The sequence below is a fragment of the Aythya ferina genome (assembly GCF_964211825.1).
Source record: "Aythya ferina genome assembly, chromosome: 12".
NCBI classification, from domain to species: domain Eukaryota; kingdom Metazoa; phylum Chordata; class Aves; order Anseriformes; family Anatidae; genus Aythya; species Aythya ferina.
The window spans coordinates 11226756-11251401 of NC_140308.1; the positions used below are offsets into that span (position 1 = coordinate 11226756).

At 57.3% G+C, this 24646-nt stretch overlaps 1 protein-coding gene across 13 annotated transcripts; it reads right to left on the reverse strand.

The window, feature by feature from the left end:
* Nucleotides 1-277: 277 nt before the first annotated feature.
* On the reverse strand, nt 278-24585 carry KIFC3 (kinesin family member C3). 13 transcript variants are annotated; one of them, XR_014697281.1, is made up of 21 exons: nt 16671-16964; nt 14639-14784; nt 12399-12525; nt 10813-11009; nt 7751-7816; nt 7230-7373; nt 6907-7146; nt 6459-6632; nt 6148-6295; nt 5939-6069; nt 5731-5842; nt 5379-5560; nt 5173-5277; nt 4678-4808; nt 3802-3925; nt 3172-3301; nt 2859-3088; nt 2204-2347; nt 2018-2126; nt 1031-1438; nt 278-948 (listed from the first exon to the last, which is right to left on the reverse strand). XR_014697281.1 is itself a non-coding variant. In XM_084533611.1 (21 exons), exons 2-21 carry the CDS (start codon nt 16744-16746, stop codon nt 1413-1415), a joined length of 2742 nt encoding a protein of 913 aa, XP_084389737.1. In that variant the 5' UTR covers nt 16747-16782; nt 24464-24585; the 3' UTR covers nt 278-1412. The 13 variants fall into 13 exon arrangements, 12 of the variants coding, with proteins under 12 accessions (XP_084389737.1, XP_084389736.1, XP_084389731.1 ...); XM_084533611.1 differs by adding an exon at nt 24464-24585 and having other exon boundaries at nt 278-1438; nt 16671-16782; XM_084533610.1 differs by adding an exon at nt 17333-17822 and having other exon boundaries at nt 278-1438; nt 16671-16782.
* Nucleotides 24586-24646: the final 61 nt, after the last annotated feature.

The window sequence follows — 24646 nt, forward strand, 5'->3', positions numbered from 1 at the left end:
GTGAAGGGCCTGGCCAGCAGTTAAATACTAAATCTCTCACTAACTAAAGGAGGCTGATAGCAGCACTTTTGTTGTTGTTGTTGTTTGGTTTTTTTTGGCCTTGCTGTCAGGCTCAAGTAACTCCTGTTTGCCCTAAAACAGGTGGAAGAGGAAGGAGTTACTGATTTTTTTCCATCAGAGCACAAAAGGAGATGCTGCACAAGTAGGGAGGGAGCAAACACCCTCCCAGAACAAGGCTCAAACACCCTCCAGGGAAATAACAGCAGCACAAGAGGACTGGCTTTAACAGTTCATTTAATATAAGTTTTGTTATAAAACATGTTTTTTTCTTAAATTAAAATACATAGAAAAATCTACTCTTACAAAAGACTAGATTTATTTTTTTCCCTTTTTTTTTTTTCTTTTTAAGAATACAGTGTGGAATTGTGACAGGAGATGGCTATGGCAGGAAGGATCCAGTCAGGTGTTTGCTGGAGGAGGAAGCAACCTGGGGCTGGCTGTCCCAGGAGGGGTGCAGGCTCTTGTGCTGCCTCCCCCCGACCCCACCAGCTGCTGTCACAACACGTAAGCTAATAAGCCTGGGCTGGAGGTTTGTTTCGCACTTGTTCTTCATTCCACGACCATGTAAACGGGATATAAATATTTCAAACACTTTCACCTTGACCACACTGTGATCGCTCTTGAGAAGACAACTGTTAAATAACTTTACAATAGCTTCCTTCAAGACTGCTAAGACCACACAGCTGCCGCAAAACAGGGGCAGACCTGCGCCTGCTCTTCCCTCCGTCTGGAGCAGCCCGGGGGGGCCAGCATGGGACCCCAGCAGTTTGGTGCACGCACGGCCCTTTGTGCAACAACAGGGCTTGAAACCGATGGGGAAAGGAGTTGCTGGGCTTCTTCTGGCTTCAAATATCAGAAGTGCTGCTCCAGAAGATGCTGGGTGGGTGCCTGGCCGTAACACGAAGCAGGGTAGAACCTTGTTTCTGGGAGGCCCAGCACCGCCAAGCGCACCCCGTGCCTCATTCTGTACCTCAGGATGGTGCCAGGCTCCCATAGCAGCAGCATCCCAGCTCAGCTCCAGCTTGTGTGCAGTTCTGATCCCTCCAGCCAGATCCCACAACTGTCCTAAAAAAGCTGGAGAGGTGGAGGGAGCATCCAGCAGCTTCCCACTCCCCATCCTGGCTAAAAGCATCCGTCCAGCAAGAAAGAAGTCACAGAGCTGCATGTCTCATGGGAAGAGGTGCCGCAGCAAGAAGGGATGCCACTACCCCCGGTCACGGATCCTGGTGGGTCTGGGGCACTGAGGTGGGCGAGGGGAGCACACCAAAGCCTTCACCCTCTCCAGCCAGCAGACAGCTCTCCAGCAAGCAGCCCAGTTTTGTAGCAGGCCTGGTGCTAGAAGCCAGCACCTGTCACACAGGGACTGGCCTCAGCTTCCCTGGGGGGAGACAGACATGCGAGGGTCACGCCAGGCCAAGGCTGTGGCCATCACAGCCCAAGCCCAAGCCTTTGCCAGCGGTGTTTCGGCAGGCCCCGCGTGAGCTGGTCCCGCGAGCATCCCTGCGAGTGGTGCAGCCCAGCACACCTGCCCTTGCTGGTAAGCCAGGCCAAAGCAGAGCCCTCCACCGGCTCCCAGCCGCATACACTCACCTGGCAGCCACAGCTGCCCCTAATTCAGGCTGAAATTGAAGGGAAGAGAGGGTCAAGCTGGGGGCACTGCTGCTGCCCCACAACATCGCTGCCCCGGATGTCCCACGTGCAGCCAGAGCTGCCCGCAGAGGCTTTGCAACCCTGCATTGCCCTGTGCTGTGACAGGGTGCTCTTGGGGAAGTCCAAACCAGCTAATTAGCCATCAGTTAACGAGCTGATTGCAGATCAGCTAGCTCCACTACACAGGTTTTGACTGCCAGCAGCTGGCTGGGACGAGGCTGGTGGTGGGAGCCTCCTGTGCCAGAGGGATGCTGGTCAGGAGCAGCAGGGACACGGAGCGGGGGCTGTGAGGCCCCCCAGCACCCACCTGAGGTCTGGAGCTTCCTGCGGATGGAGGTAGCACGGCCACTGGGTGGCCCTGGGCTGGGCAACGCGTGGCCCCGGCTGGAGGATACTGAGGTCCCCGGCGCGTCACCCTGGGGAAAAGATGAGATGTGGCCGTCAGTCAGCTCGTGCTTCGGGGACAGCTGGAGAGGAAGGGTGCCAGCAGCACCTTGGTTACCTCCAGCTGCTCCTGGCTGGGCCAGGACGCCAGCTCAGCCTTGCGTGAGATGGGGCCGAGCTCCACGGAGCGAACCCTCTCGGCGAACTTCAGGGAACACAGCGTCTCACTGGTGTTCTTCTCGGCGGGGGAGACCTGCAGCCAGCAGGAGCAGCAGCGTGTCAGCCCACCAGCCACCCACCCCCCTCCCAGGCTCTCCTGCCCCAGCTCTCGAGCACGGCAAATGCCACAAATGCTGGGGTCGTGCTATTATTAACCTGCCGCTCCTGAGACAGCCCTGTGCGTCTGCACCCGAGCTATCATCTGAGCCAGACAGATATCCCTGTCACCAACTGCCCCTGCTTTAGGGATAGCCAAGGAAACTACAGCAGTTCGTGCATCCCCCAACAGTGCTTGGTGCAGCCGCAGGCATTCAGAGGGGCTAGGGGCAGAGGGCAAGGATGGAGCTCCCAGAGCCTTTCTGTCAAGAGGAGACAGGGAAACTCCTACATGGCACGCCATGCTGACGGGGATGGCATCTGCATTCCCACAGGGAGGGAGGGATCAGGCCCGGCAGCAGGAAAAGGTGAGCCCCGTCCCGAGCAGGGTGAAACAGCTCCCATCAGCCGATGCCCACGCCACGCAGGCCCTAGTCCCCGGCCCCTACCTGCACCATCATGAGGGTCTTGCTGTCCCCGCTGAGCGAGTCCTGCAGCAGGTAGGTCAGCTTGGAGTTGCGGAAGGGCACGTGGCCCTGCCGGGAGCGCAGGGCGTAGATCACGTCCCCCAGTGCTGATAGCGACTTGTTGATGTACTGCGCCTCGCGGAGCCGGCTGCCCTCTGCGCCCGACCGCCCGACGCGCTCCGAGCCCGCCAAGTCCACCAGGTTCAGCTTCCCTGGGAGCACAGAGCCACACCACAGCTTTTGGCAGTGCTGCCAGCCCCCATCCAGATGCTCTGGTGATGGGTCCAGTACCCACCTGTGGTGCGCAGCCCCGTGCTGCGGTCCAGGCCGTGGACAGTGACGATGAGGAGGGCGTGAGAGCGGGAGCTGTGCTCGTTCAGGTTGGTGCACTCTGTCACCCGCTTGACATGGCCAAACTCAAAGACCTTGGGGCAGAGAGACGGTCAGGCCAGACCTGCCCCAAGCCCCTCACAGCCCCTGCCCCTGCATCCAGAGAGCTCTGAAAGGTGCCCAAATCCATCAGGGTGATGAGTGCTGTCCGGCCTCAACCCCAGTGATGCATTGGAGGCAGGTGGTGAATGGCAGCCAGGACAAACCAGTGGTGGTTGGTATCCTGTTAATCCTCCCCCCAGCCACCCAGGCCCCACATATTTATTTTTAACACCCCTGCAACTCATGGAAAGCACTGCTGCCTGTCTCACGGCAGGGTGTTGGCTGTATCCCACCCAGGGGTCTATTCTGGGCTCTCACTCCCCAGCACTTCGGAAATGCTTCTGAACCTGGGGTAACATCATAGAGACCCCGGCAGGCCTTCCAGCTCCCTCCTGGTGTTGCTGTGAACCCAGAGGCAAACACTACCATGCCCTAAAGCCCTCCTAAGGGGGAGCTGCGCAGTAACTCGGTGCCACCCTCCCGCTCCCCTCACCTTGTTGATGTCCTCCACGCTCTGCACCCTGAACTCGGTCAGCCCGGGCACATAGAGCTGCCCGCTGCCATCGGGGCACAGCTTGATCTCCAGCTTCTCCTGGGGCTCCTTCCCCAGCAAGTCCCTGGAAAGGAGTACCCATTACTGCCCCGCAGGCACGTGTCCCCCCCACACACCCTGCTGTGTGCCACGCTGCCTGTGCACCCACACTGCCAGTGCCCCCAGTACCCTGCTCCAGCTCTGTGGGAGCCACTTCCTCCTGGGATATTTCACAGCCTATTTACAGACCTCATCCCTCCCCCGTCCCCGCTGCCCCGTGTGCCCGCCAGGTATGTGACAAGGAGCAGATGTGCGCTTGGGGCATCTTTGCTAGGGTCTCTGCTGGTCCCCGAGAGCAGCGGCTGCTGCCATCCCCCCCCCCCGCCGCTCCCAGCTGCCTCCCACTGCCAGCATCCAGGCAGGGCCGCGGGCAGGGAAGGAAAATGTTTCTCATTCTCTCGGCTCCCAGCGAGCAGCTTCTAAATATAACAGCCAGAGGCCGGGGAGCCAGGGGCACGGGGGAGGCGTTTCAAAACCCGCCAGAGGAAGACAAGGCAGGAGTCAGAGCCAGAGGGAGCCCATATAAGCAGAAGGAGCTCAAGGGAGGAGGGAGCTGGGAGTGGTCCCAGACAAGCTCTTTGAACGAGCGGCATGCGCTGGGGAAAATAAATAAATAAATAAAAATCCTTACATGGCCAAACACAGGGCCTAAGGCCCTGAGACTGAGATGCAAGAGCTGGCTCCCAAGTGCTGTGCCTGTGCCCCGTGGAGGTAAAAAACAGAGCAGCACAGCACCCCCCAGCAGAAAATGTTCAGCTGCCCCAGCTCCCAGCGTACCTGAGCGCCTCGTTGTAAATCTCGGCCACGCTGACGGTGATGGCATAGTCCCAGTCAGATGCCTTGCTCCGCACCTCAGAGAAGAGCAGCTGCAGGGCCCGCTGGTTGATCCCCGGGTTTGCAGAGGTTCCCTGATAAATCGGGCAAGAAAGGGGAGGAAGAAATAACCCGTTGTGTGTTTTTTTTTTGTTGGTTTTTTTTTTTTTTTTGTTGTTGTTGTTGTTGTTGTTTGTTTTTTTCTGTTGCAGCAAAGCAGAAGTAAAGCCCAGAAGCTGCAGCAACAGCCACCGTGAGCTGGGGATGCAGAGACCATGCAGGGCACAGGCAGAGCTGGGGCAAGGCGGGGAGCCTCCACATGGCCACCTCCCCAATTCACCCCAGGATTGACCTAAATGGCCAGCCTGGGTAAGCGACAGCACCAAGACGCAGGGCACAGAGGGCAACATGGGACAGCAAACCGAGGAAGAAGAGGAAGACAAAGCCAGGCAAAGTCACCTCCATCGTGTACGTTTTTCCTGCCCCTGTCTGTCCATAGGCAAATATGCAGACATTGTAGCCATCAATGCAGGAAGTAACCAGGGCCTGAACCTCTTGAAACACCTGTGGTGGAGCAGGGAGCATTAAGGAGGTGCCCACATCCCTCCGAGATGTCAGAGCTGCCGCTGACAGCAGCACGTGGGCGCAGAGGGGACAGCACCCACCTCCTCCTGGGACGCCTGTGGCGGAAAGACCTTGTCCAGCTCAAAGGACACCTGCTTCCCCTTGTGCAGGAGGTGAAGGACGGCATCATCGTTGGCATCGAACGTCACCGCGTTGGCCGCCTCCGGACCCTCACCGTCCTCCTTAGTGATGGGACGGACCCGGCCGAAGACGCGGATGTTTCCTTGGTGGGGAGCAGAGACAGCGTTGGCCCCGGTGCACCTCACCGCCCCGCAGCACCTTGAGATGCCACCAAGCACTGGGTGGGACGAGCACCGCCTGACCCAGCATCTTCCCAAGGCCACCGGGGCGGGGTGCAGGCCCCCTGCTGGGATCAGCCACCTCCCCATGCACCTTTCAGCCGCACCAGCTCATTGTGGCACTTCTTGCGGAGCTGCAGCTCTCGGCGGTACTTCCGCAGCAGCTCCCGGTTGGTGTTGTTCACCTCCTCAATGGCCTGGCCGATCTGGGTGAGAGGACGGTGGCTCAGCGACCCCCTTGCACTGCTACTGCTCCATGTGGGGAGCGGAGGGGGGGGCAGCAGGGCCAACCCTGAGCTCACCTCAGCCCTGGCGCTCCGCAGGGTTTCCTGGAGGAGCAGGGGGAAGTCCCGGACCTGCCTCTTCAGGCTGTTGTAGTCGTGGGTGAGGGTACGCAGCGCTGGCTGCAGCGTCAGCAGGTTGGTCCGGACACCTGTGGGCACAACCTGAGTGTGGGTGATGATGGATGGCCCCAGCCCCACGAAGCCCACAAGCCCGACGCCCTCCTCACCTGCCAGGTTTTCATGCACCGCCTTCATCTCCACCTGGGCACGGGAAAACGCCTCTTCGATGGCACGATTTTTCTCATCCTCCATCGCCTGCATCTCCTCCAGCATCTGCCCGTGGGCCCGCTCCAGCTCAGACTCATACATTGCAATCTGGGAGGGGGGTTGGTAGGGTGATGCACCCCCTGTGGCACCACGCAGCCCACCGCAGCACGGCATGCTTGGGCACCCAGCTGAGGTGAAGCATGATGCGGGTGTTGCAGTGGCTTCACGTCTGGTTTACAGCCATCGCACTGCTTCGGCTGGCTACCCGTACCTGGGCCCGGAGCTGAGCTGCTGTCTTCTGGGAGCTCTGCAGCTGCTGCTCCATCTCCTTCAGCACCTGCCTCTGCATCCCCACCTGCTCCTGCAGGTACTGGTTTCGGGACTGGCTCTCTGACAAGGCCTGCTTCGCCTTGGTTGACTCCACCTCCACTGTCTTGATGATGTACTGAGGGAAACCACCCGGAGATGCTGCGCCAAGGGCCAGGGCTGCCTGTCCAGCAGCGCCTGAGGGCCGGGACAGAGCTGGCATTGCCCCCGTAGGGCTAATTTACAAAGAAGGCTGCACTTCAGAGCAGCACAGCACCACCAAGGCGCTCAGGCCGGGTGGGATTGGCAGCCCCCACCAGACACAATCACACACCCAGCCTGTCTCCCCTTGCCCAGGCAGGAGACAGTCCCGGCCAGCTCGGGGAGCCGGTGCAGAGCCCCACAGTGCTCACCTTTATCTGCTGGGGCTGCGACTTGAGGCTGGCGATAGTCTCCTGGCTGTCCCGCAGCCGCCGGCTGAGCCGCTCCTCCTCCTCGGCTCTCTCGGCCAGCGAGTCCTTGAGCCGCAGCTCCACCTCAGCCAGGCGGTTCGTCTTCTGCTGCACCTCCACGTCCAGCTCCGCCAGCTTGGCCCGTGCCTCCTCTGCCTCCCGCTGCAGCTGGGACAGCCGCTCCTGCAGCACGGCGTTCTCCTAGTCCCAAAACAGCTCAGCTGAGGCCGCCGTGCCCACCAACACCCGCGGTCCCACTGGCATCACCGCCACCAGGGACTCACCTGGAGGTGGGTGCAGCCCCTGCACTGCGCCTGCTGCCGCCGCAGCTCCCGCAGCTCCCCCTCACGGGCCTTCATCTCCTGCCGCAAGCGCTCGTTCTCAGCCGCCAGCAGGTCCCGGTGCTTCTCCAGGTCTGTGCCGCCCTGCTGGGGGGAGAGGCTGAGCCTGTGACGGGGAGCCCCCACGGCTGGAGCCCCCCTGACCCAGGGGATTTCGCTGCCTGCCGTGGGGTGGTGGCAGGGAGCCTTTGCCCAAAGTGCCCCGGTGCTGCCAGTTGTGGTGTTGCATCAGTAAGAAAGTCCCACAGAAACAAACAGCCCTCAATTCTTCTCTCTTGGCACATGTAAATGGCAGCAGGACCCCCACTGCAGCTCCTGGAGGGGTTGGGGCCAGACAGCCATGCTGCTGATCCGACCCCAGGTGCCGAGACCCCTTCCTCAGCTGGCACCTCACCCCAAAGACCTACCGCCCCCACCCCTGGGGACAAGGGGAACGCAGCCAACCCCAACACCGGCGAGCTCACCAGCTCTGAGCGCAGCCTGCTGATTTCCTGGGCTTGGTCCAGGAGATTCGCCTTCAAGTTTTCAACCTGCCAACACAGGCCAGGTCAGCCGGGAGGGGACTTCTGCCGTTTCTTGGCTGCTGTCAGAGCAGCCCCCACGCTGCCAGACCCCAGCCCTCTCCCCCCGTGCTCTCTCGGGAGCGTTTTGGCTCCCAGGCTGTGGCACGGGGCAGAGCTGTGCCCTGGGCACACCGCCTCCACTGCCGGGTGCCAAAACGCGCAGCTGTGCTGCACTACTTCCCTGGGAAGGGTTTCTCCTCCCAATATCCTTCATCGCACCTTCTGTGCACCCTCATTTTCTGCCTTGCTCTGAGAGCCTGATTCACACGAGCTGATTAAAACAAACGTTAATGAAAGGCTTGCTTCTCAGTTATACCACAGGTATAATTTGTCCACGTCGAGTATTAGCAGAAACCATTATTAAAAAAATAGCAACATCTTTCGAGAGAAAAAAAATAAAGACCTATTCACAGCTGTGTTTAGAGAACCAGAAGTACCTTGTCCTGCCCTTGCAACATGGCTTGACTTTGCCTTCTCTTTTATTACTGCTTTTTCTTTCTAGGAAAGTTATCTTGAGAACAAGAGGGAGCAGGAGCTCCTCCAGAAGCCTGTGTATCTCAGTATCATGAGTGGGAGGACGCTCCCCACCATGTTGTCACTTGATCTGCCTCTCATGTTGGGGACCATCCTGCCCTTCCCCAAAAAACAGGCAGATTTCAGAAAATCCTTTTTTTTTTTTTTTTTTTTTTGTGCAGGGAACCGGAGGTTTCCATCTCTCCCAGCTCTTTCCTCCCTGCTGCAGAGAGGCTCCTGAAAAAATATCACTGCAGTTACTCATTAACTGCTGCAGCAAGTGCTCTGCAAAGCCAGCAGCCTTGCAGGAAGCTGCAGGCTTTGTTTCAAGGGGTTTGCTGTGTGCTCTGTGCTCCGCACCAAGCACCCATCCTCAGCCCACTACCCCAGAGCTGGTGGCTGCACCAACAGAGGAGCATCGCCACCTCCCCAAAACTTGCCCTGGGGGTGCCAGGCCTGGCTGCCCACTTCGCTGCTGTTGTCCCCCAGACTTCCAGTCGGTCTCCCTGAGCCTGGAGGAGGCAGCAAGAAACCATCATGCTGCCAAATCCCCCGCCCAGAGAGCAGGAGGCTGTTGCCTCATCTGAGTAACCAGCCTTCTCTAAACAACCAGGCCTCCACGGACCATAATTTAGAAACTGCTGATTTATAACAAATGCAAATGTGCTCACATTGTGCTGTAATTAATTATGATAAGTTATTAAGCCACTCCCTTGCGGAGACGGCAACACAGCCAGCTGCTGGGGAGCACCCCCCACGCAGCCCCGTGTGCCCGCAAAGGTGCTGCCAGCTCAGCTCGGCACCGGGCTGCTCCCTGCTGGAGTTGGGATCCCCCTGGGGACCTGGGGCCCCTACAGCGTGGCTGACCCACACCAGGGGAAGCAGAGCAAGCAGCAAGCACAGCAGCACCATCTCACCCATCCTCTCAGATTGAGTCGGAAAACCTGATTCCCACATCCAGTAAGCTACACTATTAAAATATTTAAAAATATTAATGTCCTCGTCTCAGCCCACACTCCAGCGTCTCACATCCCTTTCTCACTGAAGTTTAACTGTGTTTGGGAGGGGAGGGACAAGGAAACCACCCCTCCAGCTTGGGTGCATCTCAAGGACACGCACAGTGAGCAGCCTGCCTGCCACCCCAGGGCCGCTCTCCCTGCATGCTCCCAGCCCCAGCTCCTTGCCAGGCGCGCACAGAGCCGCCCTCCCAAAGACTCGCGGACAAACACATCGTTAAGAGCAAAAAAAAACCAAGCCACAGAGCTGGGAAGGTGCCGGCCAGCAGCACACCCAGCCATGGGCTGCCCAGCAGAAAGCTCATGCAGGTGAGGAGCTGCTCCCAGCATGAGCAGCACCCCAAGACACTCCGTCCCCTACCTCCTCTGACATCTCTGGGTGCATCCTGCTCTCCGGAGGCAACAGGGACTCCTTGGTTGTCAGATCCGGCCAGAGGCATGGCCCGGCCATCCCCGAGCCTTTGTAATCCAGTTTCGGGCTGTGCTTTGGCTGGCGTTTGCCCTGCACCGTGCGTCCCCGGCCCCACCAGCTGCCTCTCCTGTGCCAGTGAGCTAGCCGATGGAGGGCCGGCCGGATCCTGACGGTGCTCACGCTTGTGTCATGCAGACTATGCCAACCAGATCCAGGACAATTACATCCACCTTTTTGACACCAGTGGAACAAGCAAAACCTGACTATAATAGCTTCCACAACATCCACATGCAAATCCCTTTATTAGCAGCCCTGGATTTCAATCTCCCTGGAATGAGCAAGGTCCTTGCACCAAGAGCTGCGTCTGAACTGGCGCAGGAAATATTTAAGGGTCAGCTCACCGCCGCTGAGACAGGGTTTCTGACCACAGAGGCACGGCAATGATTTTGCACTGACTCAAATATTTTTTACACTCTGCTTGACACAACCTGATCCCTTCACCACTTTCCTCCTCTGAAGCATTCGACTCTGCCTTCATGGTCACTTCTCACTTCCTGACTTTTGAAAATCACTAAAAGTAATCTGCTGGGTTGGTTTTACAAGCTTGTCCTGATGCAGATTTCTTGCAGTGGGGAGCCAGAGCTCTGCAGCTCCCCGGGCTGGTGCAGCCCCTTCCTGCCAGGATGAGGCACCTCGCAGTGCCTCAGTGGTGCCAGTTAGGGGCTGCAAGCACTGCAAGGAAAGCACAGTGCAAGCATTGCAAGGAAGGCACAGAGCTGCTTGGCCAAGCGCTGGGCAGCCACAGAAGCTGCTCAGAAGCTCCTGACACCCAGATCATTGCCAACCCTGTGAGCTGACCACAGCAGGGCCCTGCTGCTCACCCAGGCACCGGGTGCATCTCTTGCCAAAGGTGCTGCCTCAGCTGGTGCATACAAGAGCACCAAAAATCCTGCACTCCACCGAGTCGCAACCTGCAACTGGAAACCCAGATGGTGCCCCCCACGCCCCCAGCCATGCCATACCTGCCCTTGTAGCTGGACAGAGACGGCGAGCTCCTCGCTCTTCCGGGCAGCCAGTTTCTCCTGCAGAGCCAGCAGCTCCTCCTGCAGCCGCAGCTTCTCCTCCTGCAGGTGCGCCATGGATGCCACCACCTTCTGGATCACAGGGAAGGGACGTGGGGCCGGCAGGCTGGCGCGCTTCCCACTGCAAAACCTGCCCCCTGCAGTGGGAGCAAGCACAGGTGGGTTGGGAGCAGCCAGCCAGGGACTGCCTACAGGGAGAGACCACCGTGGGTTGTGGTGGGGATGGGGACTCACAGGGGCACCGCGTGTCCAGGGTCTGCCTGCCACCATGCTGGCAAAGCTACGTGAGTGTGACACCAGCACACTGTCATTTGAGACAGAGGGATGTGATGTTATGCTGAGATGAGCGACATCGTGCTGAGACGTGCCCCGCGCACAGCTTGGACACGGTCATGGAGCACTCAGCACCAACCCCAGCTGGCTGGGCAAACAGCAAACCCTGCCACAAGGACCCTGAGACACAGCCGAGGCTCAAGGACTCCCTGCAGAGAAGGCAGGCAGGGACTGCCCCACACGAACCACGCTTGGCACGTCCAGCAGCAGCCCCACCGATGCCCTCAGAGCATCCTGTGCCACAGCACAGAGCCTGTCAGCGCCGCCCCGGAGGCTGCCGCGCGTGGACGTGCCGTGACCCAGCCCTGCTGCCTGGTGACACGCTGCTGCCTCACACGGTTAACGACTGCTTTTACTACCGCGCTCTGAATCATCCTGCAGCACCACATCCTTTTTTTTTTTTTTTTTTTTTTTTCTGAATGAGCAGGTGCCAGTGGAAAAACAGTATGTGATCGTGTTATTAAAGACTGCATCGTCATACACAGATATAATGGAAGCTGAACTAAAATTATATGGGCACCTTGGATGTTGACTCCAACACACTGCTGCTGCAAAAGCATCTGTGGGAGCAGAGACAGCGGCCGGGTCCACATTACTTCTGCCACCAGCAGACGGATGGGTCTGAGCTTGGGACCAGCAGCTACAGGGCCATGGCCAGCTCCCTCTTGCTTTCCAACACACTTTGAAGTGCACTTGGAAAGAAAGCCGTCTCCAGGCCTCTGCCCAGCACCATTTCCATGCAGGCTCTCCTCCTCCTGCATCCCTCTCCCTCCCCACCAGCCATCTGCCCACAGAGGGAGCCCGGCCACAGCGGGGCCACGCGCAGGAGCAGCTCCCTCACCAGGATGAGCCCCAACAAGCCCGGGCAACTGAGTCCTGATGGAGCCAGATGGGAAACCACGGGGATTAATCCATCCTGGCACAGCCACGCCTGCTGCGCGCATTTCCACGGCTGTTTCTCCCCAGCCATCACCACCACAGTGCCCTGCAAAGCAGGAGCAACCTTCACCTCCAGGCTGGTGATGAGCAGGGAAGCTTTAGAGCCCCAGGGGTGCGCATGGGGACACCCCCGTCACCTGGGGAGCACTGCTGTGCTCCTGTTTGCATGTGGGATGGGGAGAGCCCCACAACGTGTGTCCCCCCCAGCAGGCACACAGCCCTCTGCCCTGGCCACATGCCCCATGTCCCCTCACCGGCTTTCTCCAGGTTCATGGTGCAGGCTGCTTGCCCTGGCGCGGTGGTGGCCAGCTCGTTGGGGGATGCTGGTGGCTCCTCCGTAGCCTCCGTCAGGGATGGGCACCAGCCCTGCTGCGGCAAGACCTGCACCCACGAGAACAAACGGGCTCCTGTGACTCCTGTCCGCCCCATGCTGACCTCTCCATGCCATCACACCAGGGCTGCCCCATCGCCCTGACCCTAAAATCTGGTACGCTCCCCAGGTGTGTGGGGGGGCCCTGCTGAGGCACCCGCTGGCAGCCGGAGTTTCACTGAGTTTTTTGGGAGGCATGAGCACAGAACAGGTGGCAGAGGACAGAAAAGTGGGACTGGTCACGGCAGGGAAAAGCCAAAGCCCTTGACTGCAGCAGGCAGTGCTGACCTACAGCTGCAGGCTGGGAGTGCCTGTGACTGCAGCTTTGAGAGTCAAGCTGATAAGAAAGATGGGGACAAAAACCAAATGTAAGCCAGAATTAGATCAGCACAGCGAGTGCCAGGAGCAGCGCTCTGATTCCTCCAACCCCTCTGGCCTGACAGGGCTCGATGCAGGCTGGCTCCTCCATCCCTCTCCTGCTGCTTTGTCCCAGCCAGCTCCAGTGACCTGCTGTGGGTCTGCGGGACACCCCGGGACCCCATCCCCTCAAGGGGATGTCAGCGTCAGGAGGCTGCAGTGATGCCTGGCCTTCCAAATCACTCACAGGTCCTCTCCTCATTGCTTGGGCACTGCAAAGCATCATTAGATTGCTCCACAGCTCTGCTCTCCAGAGTATTTTTGTCAAGATGAATTTATCAAGTTGCCCGCAGATCTGCCCATAAACAACTGTTTCCATCAGCTTGATCATTCAGGTGTCTATATTCTACGTGGCCTTACAGAAAGGCTGTGGCTTGCGCACAGCATTGAACACAAAGTTCTGGGGCCTTTATGGAACGTTGTGCCAGCCCACGTGAAGCACAAGCACCCCAGGCTCTGCCCCAGCAGGTCCCACTACGTGTTCGTTTCTCACTTGCAAGCCCTTGCTCACTTGCCACGAAGTGCCAGTGAGAGGCAACCCGTGAGATGGAGCATGGCTTCCAGCTCTGGTAAAACTGAAAAAGAAATCTGGAGGGAGAGAGGGAAAAAGAATACAGGGAAGGTAACAAAAAAAAAAATTAAAAAAAATAATCTGGGTCTATTGTACGAATCTGCATTCATTGGATTGAAGGAAAAAAAAAAATCTATTTTTAATGCCATCATTAAAAAAAGCTTTAGTGGGGTGGATGCTTCTGCAAAGGTATGTCACTGATCAGCTGAGCTTGCATTATTGTTCCCCCATCCCGGTCAAAAGTTCCTTTTCTTACTTATACCTTGTCTAGGAGCACGTGGCATCACCTGCCAGTGAGCAACATCAAAGAAGCACGTCTCACCCTGGCAAATGCACCGCGGTGAATACTCATTACACACAACATGCTTCTGAAATGATTTAGGAGGCAGCAGCAGCACCCAGGCAGGAGCCAAGACTGGAGCAGCTGCATTTCTGAGGTGTCTTTCACTTGAAGCTCCAGAAGGCTTCTGCTGGAGGGAATTCAAGTCTCATTCAAGGCCGGTGTGAGATAACAAGGTGTTTTCCTTCTTTTCAAAGGAGGAAAATTTAAATGGGTTGCCTGAAGTCCAAAATGAACTGGTGACAGCAACACAGACAGGATCCTGGTGTCAGGACACTGTCCTCTGCCACTGCCTGCCCTCCATCTGCTCTCTTCTTCCTCCTCCTCCTGGCAAACCCTGGCATGGGGCAGGCAGTGATACCCCTCCTGCCTGGAGTTCTTCCAGCTACCTAGCCCAGGAATAGCACAGAAAACGTTACTCTGGGTTTTTCCCCAGCATTTTTGATGCCTTCAGACTTTCCAGAGAGCTGGGACACTCTTTCCACACCACGTCCCTCGCCAGTGCAACATGTGAGGACTAAAGCAAAGGGCCACAAGGAACTGTTCTGAAAAGGGCTGAGAGGGGGGAGCCTTCACACCGCCTCGAATAGTGCTGGGCAGCGCTGCCACATATATCCATGCTCCCTGTGGAACCAGGCAGGATGCGGGATGCACGCTCATTTGCCAGGCCCAGCCAGGCACAGGCTGTTGAGGTGTCTGGGTGTCGATCCCTGCTGGGGAACTCATGCTAGCAGGGAGAGCTGCACACTTTTGAGATGTGTTTGCCCACCCCTGCACTGAATCAAGCACTTCTTACCTGGAGGGCCAGGCAGACACCGCGTGGGCTTGCAGAGCCTGGCCAGCTCACACCACAGATTTTATGCTGGACCAGCACAGGCAGCAGAGGGTCCTGGGCAGAGAACTCCTCTTCGCTCCCAGCGATGAGCACGTCCTGCCCGCGTCCTGAGACAGGGCGAAAAGTTACCGTGGACATCCCATGGGGACAGACACAGTCAGCCCAGCTCCTCCCTGCCAGCCTGCGCTGTCCGGAAAGGGGAGAGTGCTCCCCAAAGCCACTGGTGGGGGACGGTGGCTGGGAGCCCCACCAGCCTCGGCAGCCCCCGCTGAGGTGCTGGGCAGTGCCCAGCAGCCAGACTCCTTGCTGGCTCCTTGCTGCATGTGCCTCACCGAGAGAACAAGCGCCATAAAAGCCCTCAGTAGTACTAAAAATGTTGGCAGTGTTAAATAGAGAAAGGAGCCCTTCAGGGTAAGACTGCTTGCCAACAACTTGTGCAGCAGTAATGGAGGTTCGGGCTGGGTCCTCCTGCATCCTCACAGAGCTCTGCAGGGCAGACAGACCCAGGCAAGCTCCACCTTGCAGTGCCCCAGCTGCATGATCTGTCCTCTGACAGCAGCCCCCCCAGGACACCGGCATCCACTTCCCATCTCTGCCCCTTGTCCAGTCGCTTGGCTTCCTGTGACACTATCTCTGAAAAGCTGCCAAACCCTGTTTGCATCACCAAAACCGGACAGACGGACCCTGCCAGGGTGAGCTCACTCCGCTGCCCCCAATGCTTTTTTATTTGTCATGCAACCAAACCCAAAAGGAAGCACGGTGACAGCGTTTGTGTCAATCAGAAGGAAAACAAGATCTCAAGGAGTTTTTTTTGCTGTCCGTGTGCTCATCTGCTACAGGAACAGTGACTGGCAAGGACTGAGCCAGGGCAAGGCCATGGTGCTGAGGCCAGGGGAGGGGAAGCTCTTCAAATACCTACAGGACCCTGCACACCCACAGCAGGGAGTGAAGAGGACCCCGAGCCAAAACCACCTGCCAGCACCCTCCCACCCACCAGCCTCAAGCACCCCTGCTGCAGGCAGCCAAACAGCGTCTCCGGCTGGCAGGAAGAAATCAGGTAAAACCCCACTAATGCAGTTTCTCCCCTAAAATCATCAGGACGCACTTGGGCCACAGCTGGAAGCAGCATCTGGATGGAGAAGTGCCTCGCCTTTCAGCTCTCTGAAGAAGTCAGCTCATCAGTCTGCACTTCGTCTTTGTCTCTAATTAGCCATAACATTTCATCCACGCTGTGAAAACTGAGCATTTCAAAAGTGCTTGCAGATGCCCGGACAAAAGGCAAAGCCACGCACTGAGCTCATGTCCCTGCCTTCGGCCAGGCATGGGAGGAGGCAGCCACAGCCAGCGCTCCCGGGAAGGACGAGAAGCCCCACGTCCAGCACCCCGATGACCCGATGGGCACAGCCGTGGCCATCCCAGCAGCATCCCTGTTCCTTCCAGCAAGCAGTGCCCGGCTAAACCACCGCCAGCACAGCAGCATAAAGCCCCTAAAGGGCATTTCAGCCCCTCTGTGGAAAGCCAGGACCACAGCGGTGGGAAGCACTGTCCCTGACGGTGGCTGCAGGCCCCAGCACGCAGCCGCCCGCCTGCACAGTGGCTCAGCTTTTTGGGGAGAGAGCACGGGGCCAAACTCACCGATGTGGTCTGCGTGCCGCGGGGGCACGGCGAGCCCTTCCGAGGAGGCGAGCTGAAGGCTGAGCAGGAGCCCTGCACATTCCCTGCCGTGCTTCGCCCCTGTCTCTTTCTTACATTTGAAACATTAACCTTTCTGCCCGGGCTTCCTTACTCACGGGCTGGGAGGGAACCGAGGCACCGCTCCGCTCACCCTCCGCCTCGCCTAAAGCTCACGCCCGCTTCCGAGACCGTTTCTCACCCCCCCAGCCCGTGCTAGAAAGCAATGCGAAAAATGCAGGCGTGCTGGTTCCCGGCCTCTCCTCGCCCAAGTGTGAGAAAGGGCGTGAGCGCGGGCGGGCTGAGCGCGACGGGCACTCACCGGCTGGCCGAGGGTCCCGGTTGCACGAAGCTCCCGCAGAGGGTCCCGGAGCCCAGGTCCTGCGGGCTGTGAGCATGGCACGGGGGCGCCCAGCACTGCGACACCGCGGCGCCTGCGGGGAAACGCGAGGAAATCCAGCTCAGGCTGCCCGCGGCTCCGGCCGCAGGTACTCCGAAACCCAGGGGACAGCGGCGGGGAGAGCCCTGGAAGCGGCACCGCGTCCCCGCTGCTTCCCAGCCCCGTGCCCGGTCGCCTCGCTGCGGATTTTCCTCCCGGGGACGCCGCGCAGAAAGCCCCGGGCTCGCCGAGAGCACCCAGCGGATGTTGCATAAACCGTGCCTGTAATTACCGTGCTCCTCTCCGCACCCCTTCCAGGCCGCCCGGGCTTTGCTTTGTTTTAAACTCCGGGACTCCGGGCAGCGCCGGCAGTCCCCCTGCCGCCCGGCCCCAGCCCCTGCCGAGCCGCACCGGGAGCACCGGGGGGCCCCAAACCCGGTGCCGGCGGCGCCGCCCGCTGCTGGCTAACGGGGAACCGAGCTGGGCGCTCCGCAGCCCCGCAGACAAAGGAATGCTCGGCTCGGCCCGGCTCGGCCCGGCTCGGCTCAGCCCCCCCGCCGCTGCCGGTGCCGGTAGCGGTGCCGGGGCCGCCCCGCAGGACTCACCAGGCGCGGGGTGCCGGCGGGACGCCCCCTCCCGCTCCCGGTCCCGTCCCCGCCCTCCCGGGCACTCGGTCGACGGAAACGGCGAGCTCCGCCCCGGTGCTCGTTGCCACGGCAACCCCTGAAGCCCCCCCCGACGGGCGGCGGGGACGGTGCCTTCCCCCCCCCCCCAGCCCCGGGGCGCACCGGCAGCCCCGGCCCCGAGCCCTCGGGCTGTGCCCGGGGCCGCCCCGGCCGGGAGGGGCAAGGTCCCAGGAACTGGCTGGGAAGGAGCAGCCGGGGTGTGAGCGGAAAATAAATGCGTCTTCCCCGCCGGCCTCGCAGGTCCGAGGTCCTCGGGAGGTGCCCGGTGCCGGTGCTGCCCCCGCCGCCAGCCCCCAGCGGTGCCCCGAGGACTTGGATTTGAAGGGGGAAAGATCTGGCTTCTAACCCCTGGGTGTAAGGAAAGAGGCGTGATGTGCCTCGAGACCCCTCGGCAGGCTCAGCTGTCAGCAAGTGAATAAAAAGTTCTGCTTTAAGTGTCTTTATACGCATTTCTAGTGTGAGGTCTGTATCTACCTGCCCATATAGCGCATAGGATTATCATGTTAATGCCTGTTTTGGGAGATGCGTGTTACTCATGACTCGTTAATGGTGATTAACTGGCAATACCAGATACTCCCCGCAGCAGGAAGCAGTCATGGTCACTTCATGCCGATGGCCTTGGTCACTTCATGCCAATGACCTGTGCCAGCAGCAGCCCTGTGCTGCCCCACACCGCTGTCTGCCTCCCCAGGGCACCGCGGCACACCAAGTCACCGTGGCACCCCAAAATCCATGGGCCCTGCACTGGCCTCTCCCCGTGCTTGGGACCCTGCTGTGGGTGGGGTGCTGGCCTGGGTGGGCACCGAGCAGGAGCAGGGGCACGGGGGTGCTGTGGTGGCAGCATCCCTCGCAGGTCTGGGTGGGCAAAGAGCCCAGGGAGCCCAGGGGGATGGCGAGCAGGCCATTGTGTTTTGTCACAGTCCTGCACTGCTGGAAAGGGGAACGCTGCTCTGCCTGGCAGCGGGAAGCAAAGGGTGAGCTCTTGTTGTGCCAGGGGACCGAGCAGACGTCCTTTGCCTCCCACGCTGCTGTGCTAAATTGTAGTATTTCACATGTCTGGGCACTTTTGGAGCAGGGTTTGGCTTCGTCCCTTTGTGGCTCCATCCCGGCAACACCCCCTTGGGCTTCCACCCCTGGCAGCGCTGCAAGGCAACCTGGGGATGGGAAGAGCGGGATGACTGGTGGGGACAGACACTGTGAGCGACATCTTGGCTCAGCGCAGCCACCACCGATCCTGGCGCTGCCTCCACCTCTGTGCTGCAGATGCCTGCGCAGAGTGCAGAAGGAAAAAAAAAAAAACAAAAAACATAGGGAAAACCTCCCAGCCGCTGCAAAGTGGTGCCTCCCATTTTCTTCAGCTGAGCTTTATTCATGTTCCCAGCGTAGTGCCCTCAGGGTGGACATGTGTGTGTGTCCAGATGTGTGCACATGTGCTCACACACATGTGTGCATACGCACGTACAGATGTGTGCATAAGAGCACCCAGCAGTGCAGCGGACAAGGTGAAATGCAGCGCTGAGCAAAGGCACTGCAATCCCCCACACCCTGCCTCACTGCCAGCTGCAGCAGAGCCATGCATCCCCTGCTCCATGTGTCTGTCCCCATGGAGCTGGGGGGCATGTGGCCACCACCCTAAGCCCCGTGGAGGGCTGTCACGCATTGCTCTGTGTGCTGTGCTGCAAGCCCAAGGACAAGAGAATATTAATTAGGAGCACATATTACTGATTTCTTTGGAAGTGATTTGCAAAGCAGCGCAGGTAATTAAAGGGGTTGCTGAGCTAAACAGGATACGCTTGCTCAAGAGGCTCTGGGGAAGGCTGAAGGGGGGGCAGTGCTCAGGCAACGCTGGGCGCATTCCCCCAGTGCTGCCTCACCTGCATTTCCTTCAGACTGAGCTGGGCTGGGCGATGGGCTGGACTTGGGACTGCTCGGCACCCTCTGGTTGCTAATTGCGAAAGAAACATGCAGACTAAGCTAAGGCACAGCAAGTCTGTTGCCAGCAGAGTGAAAGTAACTCATGTAAATCTTACGCAGCAGGCACAGCCTTGTCATGAATACTAAATCTGAAGAGACGGGGAACAATTAGTTGTGATGATTTGCATAAATATACTGTTATCTGTGCAGTTCCTTTGTCTGGTTTGGCGATAATATTGACAGACGAAAAGTTACTTTATACATTCCAATAGCAGCTGTAATTCCATCTTGTCATTGACTTAATTTATGAGCTGTAAGGGTAAAATAATGTTTATGTAAATCGCTTTAACCAGTAAGTAATTTCCTGCCCTTTGAATGCATCAGGTTTTTAATGGCATTGCAATTATGCAATGCACATAAGCTGTATCAATTACATTAAATAAGTCTAAATTAACAAGGCATATCTGTGAATTTCCCCAGTTCAGAAAAATAACTCAGTGAATAAGCACGTAGCAAAATCTGAAATGGTGTTTTGTGCCGGTAGCAATATTCAAAATGGCAGCTGCTGGCATTAAAAGGCTGCCCCCACCATCCTGGGGCCAGTTTTAAGAGGGGAAGGTGAGGCCCAGAGGCCCCGTGCACCAGTGACAAGTCCTGGTGTATGTGCCAGGCAGATAAAGCTCAGCCCGAAGGCAAATGTTATTTGGGGCTGAACTCTTAAAAAGCCAACCTACGTTCAGCAGCCTTTCTAGGGCCCTTCCCTTTGTGATCCCACCATCACGGCACAAGCACATTTACCACCCTGCAGCTGGGGTGTCGTGATGCCATGTGGCATTGTATTTTCTGATAGCAGGGGACTCCTGCTTGTCACATGCCACCGCCAACAAACGATAAGGCCGTGTACGTTTCTGTGTGCTCCAAGGACGCCCCCAAGGCGATGTCCTTCCCAGAGCTGTGGCTGCACGGCCATCTGCTCCCGTGGTGCTGAGGAGTGAGACCAACTCTAACCTGCAGCCAGCCCCTGTGCCCCTCTGGGGGGATGTGGCTGTGCTGGCCTGGGTTAACCCAGAGAGACTCCGACCTCTTGGCAGCTCTCACACCTCTGGTTTCCCAGCCAGCACCTGAGCAAGCCCCGGCTGACAACATCACTGAAGGTATTTTCAGAAACATGGCTTTGCAGGCAGGCAGTGGGACCTGCATGCCCAGCCGGTAGCAGGGAGGCTCGATTTATCGATAGCTGCCAGCCCTAAACCAGTGCCCAGCAGCTCACTGGGGGACATGCCGTGGTGGGAGGGCAACCTGAGCGCTCCCAGCCATGGGAGCAGACATTGTTCAGTTGTGCTGGGTTTGGGTCGTGCAGCACAAGCAGCTCGAGGACGTGCTGTGGTGTGTTGGGAAGCTCTGGCTTGCTCACGCAGCTAGGCACAGCGTGGCCACAGCTCTGTGAGCAGCACGCAGGTGAGTACTGCCTTTGCTTTCTCTTCATGTTCAAACACGGCAGCTCATGTGCAGCCAGCAAAGCCGGCGGGCTCAGCTCTTGCTTTCAGAGTGGCCTTTTCCATATCTGCAAACATCCCTGTTTCAGCTGCCAGCTCAAGAAAAAAAATGCACAAATGCATCAGTTGGACCAGCAGAAGGATCGATTTGCATTGGGAGAACAGCAGGAGGGAAGCCTGCCCAGAGCTATTAGACCCATTTTCATCCAGTGTGTGTGCTCAGAGCCCCCTCGGATACAGAGAAATAAGGTGGCTGTGAAGCCAGGCAGGTTAATGCGCATTTTACTTACCCAACAGAGTGCGATGGATTAAGGGAAGCTCCAGTGATCAAAACTCATCACTGACTGGTGCCTTTTGCATTAGTCATTTGTTCTGCCCCAAGCAAATATTTAACCTACATATGTAAGACCTTCAGGGAGACAGCTAAAAAATTCTAGAAAAAGTTTAACTCCCCCCTCCCCTCCCTTCGAGCAACCTGATAGCAGCCACTATCAGCCCAGAAATGCAGGCGGGAGCATACCTGAAGCTGCCTGTGTACTCAGATGCTCCCTGTAGAAAATTCCCACCAGAAGCATCAGATGTAATGAGAATGTGTCCTCAGAGAACAATTAATTATAACCCAGCTCATTATTATAATTTTGCTCCTCCTGGAGAGCCCCGAACAAGGGGATTTCTCTGCATTGCTGCAGCATGGCCAAGCCTACATGAAACGATTAACAAAGCAATAACAAAACCCTGCATTCCTCCATCTGTATTTCACACAAAGATATCCAAGCTCCTTAGCAAGTTTTAATTAAGTCTTAGCATGCTCCTGAGAAATTTGTACTCATTTTAGAGTTCACAGACTGAATTAATTCAGCCCAGAGGCTCTGATGCTGAGATAGGGCAGGTTTGAGCCCTGCACAGCACCTTGGCTGGCGAGGGGCGTTGCAAAGGTGGCATCAAGCTGCCATCACAAACACGCAGCCAGGGCCAACCAGCAACACCCACACAGCCTCCAGGCTGCCCTCATGCTCAATGCCCACAGGCCCCTATGCAAAACTCCCAGAAATGGAATATTTATCCAGGCAAATGCCAACAGTGAAATCTTTTTCGACCTTCCATGTTCAGGTAGAAAAAAGATCCACAACCTGCCTTGCACAGGTTGTGGATGAAGCCCCAGCCTTCTCGCCTCCCTCTCCCCAGCCTTCTCACCCTGTTACATTTCTTGGAAAGCTCCAGGTAAGGCATGGGCTGGGCTTCACTGCTGCAGGCTTGAGCCTCCACTGAGCAAAACTCTGCACAACAGCTCAGCCATGTGTCATGGTGTTCGGCTCCTGCATGCACAGCACCTCTTAGAAGTGAGACTGAGGAGCACAAAATAGCCCAGATGAGACTGAGGCTGCCCGTGATGCCAAGCTGGCTGTAGTGCACCCATGCTGCATACGGCTGGGCACCCAGCAAATTCAGGTCGAGATGCTTTACCCAGCAAATAAATGTTAACACGGCGCTGTAGGGAATCCGTGCCTTGAGCAGGGGGTGCTGGGCCACCTGCCTCCCCCTTGGGCCCCCTGCTCAGGGCCTCCGTGCTGCCTACAATCCTTATTAATAAAAACATTGTGTGAGGATAGAAGCTGCAGGTGGATGACTGGGAATTTTTCAGAGTTTTATTACTTCTGCCATTATTTTCTCTGTGAAGAGAAGACCCTGCTGTGCTGTTGAGTGCCTAACCCTGCCTGGTGAGGAAACACAAGACACAAGTACCAGGTCGTGCAAAAGCTGCATAAAGGGCTCTTTCTGCAGAGGCAAATGTGATAGCAGTGATCTCCTTTAAAAATACATTACCTCCTCAGCAAAACCATTTATTTTCAGCGCCCTCAGAAGTGTGCTTGATTTTGGAGAAGACACAGAGCTAAACTAGTAGATCTGAATAATTTACAGCACAGTTTTGGAGCTGACGTCAGTAGCAGCGCTGTGCCAGGGCTGGAGGGATGCACAGCCTGCACAAGTAACAGGCAGCTGGTTTGGGCACGGGCACAGCTCATTAAACACATGGGCTGAATGCTTAGCTGCCACAAATTTGTGCAGGGACATGTGGCCAAAATGCACTGAGGTAAATCGGTGAGGGCCTCAGCAGGGAACTGGGACGTGCTTTGATGGTCACACAGGCAGTGTGGACAGGTAGAGGGAAATACTGCAGCAGAGGAAAAGCCACGAGATGGCTCAGCTGCTCTCTGAGTGCAAACTGAAAGCTGCATGCAACAAAGAGATGTAAACCAGGCAGGATATTCCTAGATGGAGTTAGGCTTTGGCTGCTAGATGTTGTTCTGCCTGCAAAGTCCCACTGCAAACTCACCCCATATGGGTGCCCACAACCACCAGGTGCTCAGCACTCCCTCACCCAGGGACACAACTTGCCGGGGGGGGTCAGGACAGAAACCTTACCTTGCCTTGTATTATTTATGCCTGCTATATATAATGCATGCCCCTACATCCACACCTCACATGCGACTGCAGGATAGCTCAGAGCCCCACAGCGGTGGCCTGATGCTGGCACCACTCAGGTGGGTTTTAACACATGTTTGCAGAGGTTTCAGGGGTACCCAGACAAATTTGCACAGTCCTAGCATGATCAGCCTAGCTATGTTACCACCTAGCTGCAGTGAGCCAGGCAGGGCTGACTGCAGCCTCCGCCATCCCAGGGGGGCTCCTGGGCACCCAGCTGCACTGGGCAGCTCTAGGGTGTAATTGAAATGGTGCAGAAAGCTGCACAAAATTAACAGGAAGGGTTGCCAAAGAGATCCATGAATCTGCATGCCAGAAATGTACAGGGATATTTATTTTTTCCTCTTCCACCCGTGGGAAAATAACACACAAATTGATATGCAGCTGCCACGGAAACTCATGCTGTGTAAAAACGAAAGCATAATTTCTTTCTCCTGCACTGGTGCTTTCAGAGATGTCTTTCTGTCACAGAAGGCTACAGGATCTTCAAACTGCAAATAAATTGCAGTAAATAAAGCTCTTTCTTCCAAGGCATTTTATACCCAAAGAAGACCTTCTGCTTTTTGGCGACACTGGTGGAAGTTCACGGGGCAATCAAAGACTTAAATTCCCTGTTTTGGCCTCCATGCTAATAATGTTTGAAGAAAGCAGAGCAGCATGGAGACACAGTGATGGATTACAACAGAAAACTTTCATGGTGCATGCTCAGTGAATACCAACCAGCCTGATGCCTCCTGGCTCTGCTGCCTGCCTATTCTGGGATCCTACAGAGGTGAAGGGTGACAAAATAAGGGCGAGATAAAGAAAGAACTAGAGGAGGGGGAGGACTGAAGCGCTGGCAGGGTGCTGAGCACCATGCCCAGGACCACAAGATGGGCCCAGGGCTCTCTGCAGCGGATGCTTCTCTATTTGGGTATCCACTGCCTTGATCTTGAAGTGATCACCAGATGAAGAGCGACACTTAATTATCCCCTTGGGAAGCAGCGCCGCAGAATACATGTGGAGCCCATGCACAAGCATCCATGCATATTTCATGACAACTGCTCAGCTCCAGAGGAGGGTTTCAGGTTTTCATTGCAGGCAGGTGCTGCCTGAGCTGCACAGACCCAGCCCAGCCGCCCACTGGCATCCCTCCCACCCCGCCGCCGCCTCTCACCTGGAGGCCTCTCACCAGCCCTTTTCCCGGCCACGTCGCTCCGAAGCACCCCCTGGTGCCAGCCAGGCTCGGCGTGGTGCCAGCAGGTGGGCAGCGGCACCCCTGGGGACGACAGGCAGGGATGCTCCCTGCAGCCTGCGAATCTTCCCAGGCCCATCTCCTGCACTTGCTGCCCCTGCTCCA